This window comes from Rhododendron vialii, chromosome 3a (assembly GCF_030253575.1).
Source record: "Rhododendron vialii isolate Sample 1 chromosome 3a, ASM3025357v1".
In the NCBI taxonomy this organism is placed as follows: domain Eukaryota; kingdom Viridiplantae; phylum Streptophyta; class Magnoliopsida; order Ericales; family Ericaceae; genus Rhododendron; species Rhododendron vialii.
Genome location: NC_080559.1, coordinates 5,314,849 through 5,328,153, shown reverse-complemented (window position 1 = coordinate 5,328,153; position 13,305 = coordinate 5,314,849). Strand labels below are relative to the sequence as shown.

The following is a 13,305-nucleotide window of genomic DNA, read 5'->3' as shown; positions in this document are numbered from 1 at the left end:
TTTTTTGAGTATCGGAACGGGGCCTAAGTGTTTGATTCAATGTACCATATTTCATTTGATGAATAATTGGGATAGTTTGTAAGTGTTTGATTCAATGTACCGTCTTTCATTTGATGAATAATTGGGATAGTTTGAACTGGACTTTGAGGTGACCCCACAACCTGGTCCGTATATTGTTGGTACCCACCTATGGTAAAACTTCGAAAAGAATGTGAGTGCATATGGATATGTACATACCCAACGTATGTATGGATTTGGGTCCTTATCGGATTCTATAAAGATAATCGGAGTTGCTCATTTTGAACTAAATAATTTGTTTAGAGTCGCAGTAAAAAACCCAGCTAAATCGAATATCAATAAGGGCATTTACAAAATATCCAATCTTGCTCGAGAATTCAAGCTTAAATTATGAAACAAAGTTGTACTATAATCAGTTGAAAATATCGTAACTAAAACGTATGACCTAATTTGATAAATAAAATAAAATAAACGGTAGTAATTGGTAACCGATATTCCGTAATTTAAATAGGCGATATAATTTTAACAAATTAAAAATATTAATATAGTATAACCAACAACGATGTCAACACGGTATTCATAACATAATGTAGAGGAATAAAATTATGTCTAGGACATTTTAATGACGTCGGTGGCGGTGATGGTATTGTCAGATGTATTATATATGTTTCTCTCTTTGTACCGTGTTTGTTATAGGGCGTATTGATACATATGATGTGTGATATGATACTTTCGGCAAGTAATTAAATTTGGTAACGTATGATGATTAGTATTTAGAACGCATGTCGTGCATGTTCAACGCTAGTATATATAAAAGAGGGGTTGCTGGTTTCTTTTGCACGGAGATGAGAAAGACGCCCTTGTTTCGCTAAGGGCTAGTTTCAGATCACAATCTTAAAAAATACATTTATTTTACATTTTCAAACAAAAAAATAATGTAAAATTTTTTTGTTTTTGCACTGTATATAAGATCTCGATGAGATATTTCAAGCAAGATACATATTGCATATTTTCAGATTTCAATAAGTCCATTGTTTTGGGACTTGAAATTGTCTTATTTAAAAATAATGACTTATTTTACATTCTAAAATGGGGCTTAAATGAAGCGTATGTATGAGACCCATATTTAATTAATACGAAATTACAAAGATAATATTGAGATCCCCCGAAGATAATATTACGAAGATAATATTTAATTAGTTAAGCTAGGTTGGGCCCACTGTATTTAACTTATTACAATATGATGTGGATTTTTGAATAGTGATAGTGGATTCGCGAAATCTAATTTGATGGCCACTAAATTGATGACGGAAGTGACCGAGATTGATGATGAAAGAAATTGAAAAATACAAAATTGAAAAATACTAAAAATATGAGACCCTATGGGTCCCAACGTTAAAAATATATGTTCAACATGAAAATTATACAAAACATTAGAAATAATGGATAATTTTAAAAGCAATCACAATATTTGTCAAATCTATGAACAAAAAGGAAGTGAAAAGTCTGATGAAGGCCACGGACGCTCATTGAATGAATTAAAAAATGAATTCCGGTAGGACACAATGTCAAAATACACATGCAACATGGAAAAAAAAAAAATTATATATATATTGGAGACAACGGATGTTATTAGTAACCAATAAAATTGAAGCAAATTTTAAAGTACCAAAAAAGAAGATAAACTTGAATCAAATAAAATAGTTGTCACTTTCACGAGTAAAAATGAATACTTTCATCAAAAGGAACGTTGAAATTCGATTGATTATTTTGTGAACTGAATATTACGAAGGCTACCGATTCTAATTTAATCGAGTCAATTGACCTTATCAATAAAAAAAACAATGTTAATATTTAACAGAATTGACCATATAATGCTTGTTAAAAAGCCCAAAAAATATTGCAATATGGCAACCGGTATTGAACACGTCGTAACTGACACATATTCGGGTTTTTGCCTAATATCTCATTTTTCAGGATTATTTATTTATTTTTGTTTTGGGCTAAAATGCGATTTCATAATTTTGAGGTTAGATATTGCAAAAACAGAAGGGAAATTATATATATATATATATATACTGTATATCAGCCCTAAAATACTGGCTGTCGATCAGGAATCAGAAGACCCACCCCCCAAAATCCTGTAAAATCTAAATCGAAAAAACGCTCATCAGCACCGGCGAAGATCGACGGTTCCGTTGACGATAAGCAAACGTACTCCTCTCTCTCTCTCTCTCTCTCTCTCTCTCTCCTCCTTTGTGTTCATCGTCTATCTCGCTCTTTCCGTTCCTTGTTTTCGATAGGTAATTTAGATGCTTGAACGCATTTCATTTGTGGTCTTGTAAATAAAAGCATTGAACGCCGTTTTAATCGGAATTCGTGGATGCGGAATAATTAGTCATCCATGGACGTGTTTTGTTTTGTTTTGTTTTTTTATCTGTACGTTGCTAAGATACTGAAGAAATGAGTAGCGATTCTAACTTAAAAGACGCGTCTAAATCTCAATGTTGAGTTCTTGTATCTCGAACGCGTTTCTCAGTTGATTTTAGGAACATTTATTTTTATTTTTATTTGTGCGTGTGTGTTAGAATCAAATAAGTTGGTAAACAATTTGAGAATGTCCGTGGCTAAGTCTGAGGGATTTTTTTCCTGGTACATCAGAAGATCGAGAAAAATTGGGCGGGGGGATCGGTCCATCAGGATGGCAGGATTAGTATAGGTGTGTGAATGCTGGCCCGGACACACAAGTTATCAAAAAAGGAAAAAAAGATGGGGAAAATTTTTCATGTCCAAAGTTCCAAGCAGATAGAGAACACCTCTTACTTAGGTTTTGATTTACTAAATTTCATTGTTTTCTTGAGATCTTTTCAAGATAGTTCGTGAACAATTTGAGAATGTTAACAGCTTAGCCAGAGTAAGCGTTCCGTGCAGTAAGTTCCAAAGATGAGGAAGATACGTGTTATGTTACTATGTATGTCTAATTTCATTTTTTGTTATGTTTATGATGCCATAAACAACATCTCTTTATCCCCCACCAATAGCAGACAGCCCAACCTCAAGCTATCAGAATCTCCACCTCCATATTCTAATTACCTTTCTCCAATTTGAGTCACCCCTTCCTTGAGAAGCTACCTACAATGACGTTCTTAATTTCTACTCCTAGTAAATTTCTTTGGGCGAGTAATCTTTAGTCTGTCGGTTATTTCGTTTTTTATTTCCCATGGATCACATTAATGTGTAATGTCATTGTGGCAATGGATTTCCATTCATAAACTCGAGGACGTATGTTTAGTCTGACGGTGTTTAAGCTCTCTGTGTCATCGTTTGTTGTTGAGCATGCTGACAATTAGTTGGTGACTGAACTTGTAGCAGTGATCAATGTACAGTTTAATCATTGTTATGATTTAACCTTTCCTTTTGCGGTTTCAGAATTGATGCCATGATTTTATGCTGGATCAGAGATATTGTGGCTGAGATCTGCTGATGATGAGTGTCATGGATCATGTATCTCGAGTCTTCTTTACTTTTTGACTTTTGAGCATATTCTGTAACAAGAGACAATTCCAGATGGAAATATTCTCCTGTAATTTTGTAAATAACACAACGTTCTGGTTCTACTATATTGGTTTCGACAACTCTGGCTGCACTTTGATGTTTTGAATTGGATTGAAGTTGTTCTTCATATCTCCTCTTTTTCCGCCTTTAAATATATAATCGCACTTTGTGGGGAATTTGTAGATTTCTGTCGATTATATTGGGAAAGAGAAAGACTTGAACTTTTTGATTCTGGTTGCTTGATCACCTGAATTCTGGAAACTCTGCCTACACTGTCAACTATGGAAAGCTTAGCGCAACTGGAAGCATTGTGTGAGAGGCTTTACAATTCACAGGACTCTGCCGAACGTGCTCATGCAGAGAATACTTTGAAAATCTTTTCGATGAATGCTGATTACATTTCACAATGCCAATACATTCTGGATAATGCCTCAACTCCATATGCACTGATGTTGGCTAGTTCAAGCTTGTTGAAGCAAGTGACAGAGCAGCGGCTACCTTTGCAACTGCGGCTTGATATTCGTAATATTCTTGTTTGCTTCCAGATAATATGCTTATAGATTAGAATGACAAACTTTGTACGGGCTTTGATTGGGTGACAAAGCTTTATTTTTCTTATTGCTTTCTTTATTTCTTTCCCTGCTTAATTTAGTCATTGACATCTAATCTAGAATTTCTGTATAATTTCGTTCACGACCACTTCTGCACTCTTATCATTTATTGGCTTTGTTAATATTCTTGGTCATATCACATCCTCACTTATCTTCATCTTTAATCTATGGTTCATAAGAAGATATTGTTTTTTCGTATTACTCTATCGAGGAGGAATTCGTTAGATGGTAAACTTTATTAGGATGGACAACTTTCAATTGCAAAACAGTCACGTTTTCTCTGCTTTATTGTGTCTGATTGATGATTAGGTTAGTATATCTTAATACATCCGATATTGTGGTTGGTATTTCCCAATTGATGTATTTTGACTTTTTCTGAAGGACTCTATCTGATAAGCTATCTGGCCACCAGAGGTCCTGATTTGGAGCCCTTTGTAATTGGATCCATAATTCAACTCTTTTGTCGGGTTATAAAGTTTGGGTGGTTGGACGATGATAGCTTCAGGGACGTGGTCAAGGAGTCAATGAACTTTTTGAATCAGGTAACGACAAATTCATACTTGGATACTTCAAGGCATCCTTATATCCACTGTACATTTGTTCCTTGGGCATGAATTTATTGTCTAGGTATTGAGTTTGAATTTTAATGATGCTTTTGCAATGGCCATTTCATAGGATGTTGAATAAGCTAGGTTTGCTATGTATTTTCTTGTGTCGTGCAATGATGCATGACTGTTGCTGCTTTTCTCTTGTTTATCTCTCCCTTCCTTCTGTGGGTATGTATTTTGTGAGTCAAGTGGGTTTGGTTTTAGCCTGCAATCAATCTTTTGATGTTGATGTCTTTCGATTTTCTTCATCAGATCTATTCATCGCAGGATAAATCTTTTGCTTCTATTATTAATTTTCTGGGGAATTGTTGAAAGAAACTTATGCGTGCCTTCTCCTCAAAAGTTTTAGGAGCTTCCAACGAAGACCTTTTCTTAATGCAGTTGACACTAGTCATATTGGTGGGTTAACATGCTGCTGTTACAAATCTGCATAGGTCTACAATTCATGACTGCCAATTTAAGTAGGGTCCAAATTTCTGGACGTGGACTTTGTTAGTGCTTACTCGTCACATATAAATTTAGTTGTTGGTTCTTTTTAGTTTACTAGCTTTATGACAGTTTCCTTGGTGACTTTTGGGATCATATAAGTTTAATCAGGAGCAGTCCAATGGCTTGTTGATCTTCCTGTCATATATAGTTTTCTTTCCTCTTATTTTTGCTTCTCTGGATGACAATGTCATGACAAAAAGTGCAATGGGAGCTAACTCTATGTAATGCATTGAGTTTTAGCCAATTTAAGGTGTTGAAGTCTAAAGGAATTTGAGCTGGGATTATGGAAAATTTCCTTCCTCAATTCTCTGATCAGGTTCCATTTTTTAACCATGGCAAACCTTTGATTTCTTTGGGTTATCAGTTTAAGACAAATACCATAGCCCTACCCATTTCCTATACTCTCTTGGCATTTAATTGATTGGTCACTTTCTCTGAAAGTTTTGTGACTCATAACCTTTAGACCAAGCGAATCACAAGTCTTTTCCCTTTTAGAAGTCCCAGAATCAATTGTTTCTATAATTCTGGTTGGCCATGGCACCGTTTACAATTTATTCTTATATTGTTTGGGATTTCCTCCGTCGTAGACTTGAAGTGCAAGGTGGCACATCCACCTTTTTTTATTGTATCTCGTATAGATATCTGAAAGCTAATCATGGAAAGGGCGGTTTTCATCGCATCCAAAGTATTTGATTGAGGTAATGCTTAAAAATTGACCTTTAGTTTCCTCTTTTGATGATGAGATGTCTGAGACTTCGGCATGGCAAATCTCTCGGGTCCATGTAGTCCTCTTTTTGATCGGTACTAGGTAATTACTGGGCCTGACTTGAGGTCCTCAAGCAGGAGTGAGGAATGTGATTTCCACCATTGGTTCATTGCTCTGGATTCTTACATTAGTCCTCTCATATGGGAATTCAAGGCTTTGGCTAACTGGGACAACCCAGTTCTCATGGGATTGACTTTGCCTCGTTAAGTAAAATTCCTGCGGATATTGGCACTTGAGAGAGAGTTAGGGTAGATTAAGTTAGGGTGGGTTACTTGTGGATTTTTTACGGGTTTGGGAAAGGGAATTAACGTGAATAGTGTTGAAACTAGCCCTATATGGAGTGGTGTTGTTGGGTTGTTCAATGTTTTATATTTGTTTGATGTGGAAGATAATGTGTATTCATTAACTTCTATTGTGAGGAAATCAAAACAATAGAGAAGAAATGTTAGAATTATAAGAGGAAAAAAACAACAAAAGGAGAAAGCGGAAGTGATCATGTTCTCTCAATTATAGTACACCATTGCAGTTATTTGGATATTCACCAAGTCGGTGTCCACAAGCCCTTTTGTGGATGTCAAAAGGTTGAACCCTACAGAAAACAAATCTTAACCTTCAAAACAAAACAATCTGAATCTAGTAAATGCTGCAATATAACTAGCCTAAATGAGAATAACCGAAATTGTGAACGCAATAAGTACCAAGTGCTCACATAAGGGACTTGCTATCTTACCGTGGGTAGCTCCCCTCGCTTTGAATATGAAAACAATCTACTCTTAGCTACAAGTTTTTATATGTACTTACCATCGTTGCTAGAAAAGTATCCTCCCACTTTGTAGAGACACACGCATACCTATATTACAAAATATACTTATTTGTGTGCTTTTTAATTGAAAGGACCACCTTATATACCTACTCAATTAATGGTGCCTTTACCAAATTAGGGTACCGTCACAAGTTATAACTGTCATTATTGATTGATAGCTCATTTGATAACTATCTGAGTAGATGTGGTGATATTACCCTTTGATGGTGCAAGGTTATGCCTTCGGGGAATTATGATGATCATCCTATCGTACCTCATGATCTGGAGCGATGACAAGTTCTAGTCCCTCCAATTGTAGGGTCGACTCACATCAATTTGGGTCTCCACCAAAATGTGGTATAAGGTGGCCTATCTGTTTTCTCTCGGATCTTGCTTATGTGGGAGCCTTATGCCTTGTTCCGTTTTTTGGTTCCCTTTTGAGAAATTTTTGGGTTTGGTTTTTGGTGTAATGAGTGGTGAGAGAAATTAGCGTAATAATTGGAGATAAGAGTAATGAGTGGAGAGAGATAGAGAGAAAAATGAGAGTAATGATTGGAGATAGGGGTAATGAGTGGAGAGGGAAATGAGAGTAATGATTGAAAGAAGGGGTAATGAGTGTTTTTGGAGTTGGAATTTTTTTTCCAAGTTTGAAACCGAACAAGGCATTAGTTTCTTGAGAAGATACTCTACCTTTTTTTCTCCTGCTTTCAGATTCAATGTTGGACCAAGGACAGAGGGTTTAGGGGGTTATCAAATGATATGTAATGCATTACAGTCAGATCCCCAACTGCCGAAAATTCGAAATGTATGTGGGATTGTATGCTTAGGTGCAACTTTTTTTCATTATGATAACAAAAAAGAAGGGTTTTAGTTTTGTAAAGTGAACAGTTGCAGACTTAATTCTGCTACCGCATCTTTCATCAATCAGCTGGATGTTGTAATTTTTTGATGGATTTTGGAAAATTAAAATCTTCAGGGGTCTTTCCATTGATCACAATCTTACAAGAGGCTAAACGGACAAAGTAACATCCGTGGCACCTTCATTTTAAGTCCACTCAATTCCAATGATAGTTTACCAAAAAAAGATAACGAGTAAAAACCAGTGACTGGAAAAAGAATCCGTGATATTTAATGCGCGTATCTAAGTGTTGTACTTATAAAAAGTAAGTGACTGGGAAAAGATTGATGATGTGCTTATAATCTTCTTTGTTAACAATTGTTTTATGCAAGGGAAATTGAAAAGAGTGTTTTGCCCTTGGAGGGAAATCTTTGGTATTCCTTTTTGCTTCTCTTTTTATTTGAGCGTCATTTATTTTAATTATGTCAATGACAAAGATTTGCAGATGATTAGATTCTTGATTTGAACTTGTTGCTCCTTGATATCATTACCTGAAATATCAGATAAGGTCCTTGCTTATATACACCTACTGGATTGTGACTCTTATTGAACCCTCTTAGGAACAACAATAAGATTACCGTGACCTGAATTATCACAGAAGATAAGGTCCTTGTTTTACATACACCCTAACTTCTCTACAAATAACAATCAGACTTATATTTTTCTGGAACAGGAAAACTATGAAAAAATTGCAAGTCTAGTTATGAGCTGTTATGGAAGATCTATGATGATGGTTGTTGCTTGTATACACATGTCCTTAATGTTCTAAAAGTCGGTAGGCGCTATTCGGGCGGTCGGTCACCTTCGAGCGATTAATCGGTGCATATTAATTAGTAATTGGCAATTAATCGTTAGTTGGACCTAATCGGATAGGCTCCATCAGCGATTAATTCCTTGTTTTAGAACACTATTACTATTATCTTTTGTGTTTACAAATCAATATTTGAGAACTCTACGAGAGTTGTCATCCCAAGGATCAGGTTGCCTTGGGAAACAGATTGTCTTTACTCAAGGGTTCTTACACATATAGTTATATGGAATCGTGGATGTTCTTAATAGGAAGTCATTGTCGGAGAAGTTTGAAGACTGGTTGATGCTAGCTTGTAGCTCTCCTGGAACTTGTGAAGTGTAACTTAAAAGTTAAAACTCAAATCTTTACCAATTCATTGCCTCATTAGTGTATAGATGAGGCACGTGTGAGCCTAACAATTGGTGAATAGTTAAGGCTGAAAGATATAACACAATTGCGAAAGATGTATATCAGTTAATTTAACACAACAAAAATTCAGCGTCATAAGCTTTTTCGATGGATAGCAGCGGGTGTCCTTATTTTCATAATCGGAATAACTGAATTTGACAGGTCTTTTCTGACCAAGCAATAGCTAATTTATCACATAAGGTATCTGAATGTGGCACGTGTCTGCCCCAGTAATTGTAACTGTTGCCCCTTCTAGAACTGCCCAAATGTTCTGCGAATGCTTCATGATAATCTTCATCATACTTAACAGTTCCTGTTGACAGAGGGGATGGTTGTGTTGTGGATTAGGGGTTATGCACCATCATAATTGTTGTAACTAGGTAGTATAGAGTCTATCGACTATCCACAACAATGAACTTTTAGGGTGGTTGTTGACTGGTTGAGGGAAAAGGGGCTTGGACTGTAACCGAAATTCTTCAACATTTACTCATCAGAAGTTGCAGTTCCCTTAAAACTATATCAGTTTATGAGAAAGAAGATCAAGATAGCTGAAGAGCAAATGCGAGACAAGTTATTGTGAACTCTTATTTTGCGAAATTTGACACAGGTGCATAAACCAGATGGTGTGTTTTACTGTTTGTTTTGCCATTATATTTTATGTGCTTATATTTTATATGGTGTTTGGAAGGGGCTTAGCCAGTAATGGGAGTTGTTCCCCATATTTCATAGCAAGTTACAGTTCCTTGAGAATGATGTAAATTTTTGAGCAAGAAATCAAGATAGATGAAGGCAAATCGAGACCAGTCAATGGTTGTGTATAATTTTCTTAAAATTTGACAATAGTTGCATAATCCAGATCCGGTTATGATATGTTACTTGCAAAATGCCCTGGCGCATACATAATTTTCTACATGAATGCTGATTGCTGAATCACAAATATTCATTACAGTCTTTGTTTTTTATAGTGTTTCAAATTTCAATATGATTTCAAGAAAAATGTTAGAAAAATGTAAAGGCGTTACTCTCATGGGTTCAGATGCATTGTGCATGTCTTCATTATGATTTTGTTGCATTGTATCTTTTGGATCTGCTTACTATGGTTCCAGAGAAATTATAGAAATAAGGAATGCATAGTTTGAGGCCGATCTGAGCTGTATATTATTCTTTGAGCTCTACATTGATGATTGCCTCTCTGTGGTTTGGTTGTCAGTGATTTTCTTGAATATTAGGTATAACTTAAAAGCATTGTGTGCTTTCCAGGGAGGTTATGTCACCTTGTATGGTTCTCCTATAATTTTGTTACTTCATGACCTTGCATTTCTGCTTTAAAATACATACTGGTTCATCAAAAATTGGGGTAGAAATAAGAGACAAAGTTACAAATAAGTAAATGGTATGGATTTGCATGTAACCTAATATCGCACATTTGGCATAAACCATGAAAAGGCAGATACAGATTTAATGTCAAAATTTTGGAGAAAACATTCATGTCCTCAGCTACTACTTGATACTGCTGGGATATACATTTCAAGGACTCTTAATATTTCCCAAGATGAGTAGGATATTCCTTAGTGTCATATTTTCTTTTGTTAAGCCTTTGTTAACTTGACCAATGTTACAGCCTTGTTTAATTTTTAGCTATGGTGCATTTTTGTGTGCTTAAAAATGACAGAAAAACAAATTTGGCATATCTTAATATCTTCCTGCTTTATTCTACTCATCATCTACACTATTCAGAAACTAAAGAAAATGTGTGCATCTTTTATGTGGACAATCACGAGGCGTTAGCGTATCTAGCCATGTAAACAGCATTTATATATTGGGTAGGTGATTTATTTTGATTCTTGCATACTTGTTGGAATGCTAGTATGTTTGTTTGATTAGCGGAGTTGGTTTCCTTTGACAAATTTTGCTACTGCATGGTTTCTACTAGTTTTTGTTATCTCTGCTGTTGCAATCAAGTGTACCTTTTCTCTATGTTACTTGTTTTTGTGTCAATAAGCATATTACTTGCTTAGGGTGTTCAAAATTGTTCATATTATGTCAATATGTATCTAGTGTCAATTTCAGTCAATAATATTTTTGTACAACCTTCTACACCTTTATGCATTTTTTGGCTCTTGCAGTCAACATTCCACTACGCCATTGGCCTGAAGATTTTGAACCAACTCATTAGTGAAATGAATCAGGTTAGTCTTGTCGAAGTTATTAGGTTGTGGAGCTTATGGAGCTTGTTTGTGTTTTTGTAACAATATGCTTTATTTGAATTTGGAGCCTATTGTTAGTTTCCTTTGTTTAAGCCCCTTCTGTGTTTTTTCTTCATATTTTTATCATCTAAACTCGTTATATTTGCTTGCAGCACTAGACTTCTCATTTCATATGTTTTTTGACGCTTCTTATTGTCTTGTTCATATGCTTCCTGGTTTGATATTTTGCAGCTTTAATGGTTAGTTGCATTTTTAAAGTGCTTTTCGGCCGTTTAATTCTCCCCACCATTTGGACCCAGACATAAGTAGTTACCAAAAAAATGTTCGCTTCTTTCCTAGATTTTGGACTTTCCTCCATTAGAGGTGTACAATTTGAAAAACGATTGGTTTTGATCTCACCCTGCCATGGGTGGGAATTTACAAGCTTTTTACATTTGTTGCTGCACCACAAGTTGTGAGATGTCTGCCAAGTTGCATTAAAAAATCGAATATTTGTAGCTGTCTTAACAATTGAGATAACTTCCTTGCTCTTTCTTGCTTGTCCAGTTTTATAGATGTAATTTTCTCTTGAACCAGCTATGCAATCGGTTTGACGTAGTTCAATATTGCATCTACATGTTTGTTTGACGTATTGAAATGGTACTGATTTCATATTTATTGTGGTTGCAATATATGGTGAACAACTTATTCCTATTAATACTTGTTCTTTTATATTATGACCATTCAGCCAAATCCAGGATTGTCTTCGACCCAACATCGCAAGGTAGCTTGCTCCTTCCGGGATCAATCACTTCTCCAGATTTTCCGAATATCTCTGACTTCACTATGTCAAATTAAAAATGATGGTAGCTTCATTTCTCTCTCTCTCTCTCTCTCTGTGACAAGCTTTTAGAGGACTCTAAGTTGTGGCCTTTCCCTGTAAATTGCTTTTGTGATTAGAATGATATTGGTTTGATTTAATTGCAGTTGGAAGCAAGTTACAAGAACTGGCTCTTTCATTGTCTCTCAAATGTCTATCATTTGATTTTGTGGGAACGTCATTTGATGAAAGTTCAGATGATTTTGGGTCTATTCAGGTGCAATAAACTTTTTCTGTGGCAAAGGTTGTGCTGATACATGCCAGTTTTTGAAATTCATGTTTGAAGTTATGCTCGTTTCTTTTTTTATACGTAGATTCCAGCTTCCTGGAAGCCAGTCATTGAAGATCCCTCGACACTGCAAATCTTTTTTGATTACTATGCAATCACCAAACCCCCTCTATCAAAGGAGGTTAGTTTTCATTCATCTGTTGTGTGACAATTGGTTTCTAATTTCATGTGCTCTAGCAGATTGAGTGATTGGTTAATTGGTCCAAAGATCGGGGGAAAAGTCTTGTTTTCTGAATCGACATTATGTTCTTTCTATATTGACCAACTATTGCTTGATTTTTGGGTACTGGTGAATGGATCGTTTGAGTTGCATCCCATGCATTATTGCAGAAATTATGTAAACATTATTTCAGCTGCTGGGACTAAATTATCTGAAGTTGGGCAATATGATTAATCTTATGCACCGTAAATAAAGTTTGCTGGTCATGCGAGAAGCAACTTAATTCCAAGCTTTTGACATTAAACCCGACTACTTGCACAGAAAATGTGCACAATGATCGTGCACAGATCGCGATGTGGGGCCCACTCCAGTTCCCGTAAAAAATCAGCTCAATCTGATACATATACGTGCTTGATCTAATCATAAAACTTTTCATTTAGTTTTCAGGATCTTGAAATGATTGTATCGAGTACCTATTGGTATTGGATTGAGCTGATTTAACGGAAGGGCCTTCGGAAAAATGTTTTACATGAACGGATCGGATTGTACGTGGGACCCAAAGTGGGCCCCACACCGCGATCTGTGCACGATCCCTGTGCACATTTGCTGTGCAATCAGACTTTCTGACATTAAATAGTTCACGTATGATACTTTTTGTTAACCATTGCAACAACAATTATGACATGGATAGCTGCGCTTCCAACAAGTCAGAGGGAGTGTCGGCCAAAATCCCATTACCAATATTTATGTCACAGTACGGAAAACATTGTATCATTACATCTCAAGATATGGAAGAGAGACTTCTATAGTTTTTTGAACATGTTTAGTCCAGGCTCAATCATGTC

At 35.8% G+C, this 13,305-nt stretch overlaps 2 protein-coding genes across 7 annotated transcripts in view; both read left to right on the top strand.

Moving 5' to 3' along the window:
• The window catches only part of LOC131319163 (protein ROOT PRIMORDIUM DEFECTIVE 1), a 91,214-nt gene that overhangs the window by 35,025 nt on the left and 42,884 nt on the right, over positions 1 to 13,305 (top strand). The gene's annotated exons all lie outside the window — the stretch shown is intronic.
• The window catches only part of LOC131319161 (uncharacterized), a 33,510-nt gene continuing 22,301 nt past the window's right edge, over positions 2,097 to 13,305 (top strand). For 2 of the 6 annotated variants that reach the window (XM_058349308.1, XM_058349304.1), the window contains exons 1-8: positions 2,097 to 2,232; positions 3,448 to 3,522; positions 3,757 to 4,095; positions 4,566 to 4,726; positions 11,072 to 11,134; positions 11,880 to 11,997; positions 12,119 to 12,228; positions 12,326 to 12,421. In XM_058349308.1, the coding sequence (XP_058205291.1) occupies positions 3,855 to 4,095; positions 4,566 to 4,726; positions 11,072 to 11,134; positions 11,880 to 11,997; positions 12,119 to 12,228; positions 12,326 to 12,421 (789 nt within the window). In that variant the 5' untranslated portion in view covers positions 2,097 to 2,232; positions 3,448 to 3,522; positions 3,757 to 3,854. Of the gene's footprint in view, positions 2,233 to 2,265; positions 2,322 to 3,447; positions 4,096 to 4,565; positions 4,727 to 11,071; positions 11,135 to 11,879; positions 11,998 to 12,118; positions 12,229 to 12,325; positions 12,422 to 13,305 lie in introns of those variants that run through there. The other 4 variants (XM_058349307.1, XM_058349309.1, XM_058349306.1 and 1 more) reach the window with 3 other exon arrangements.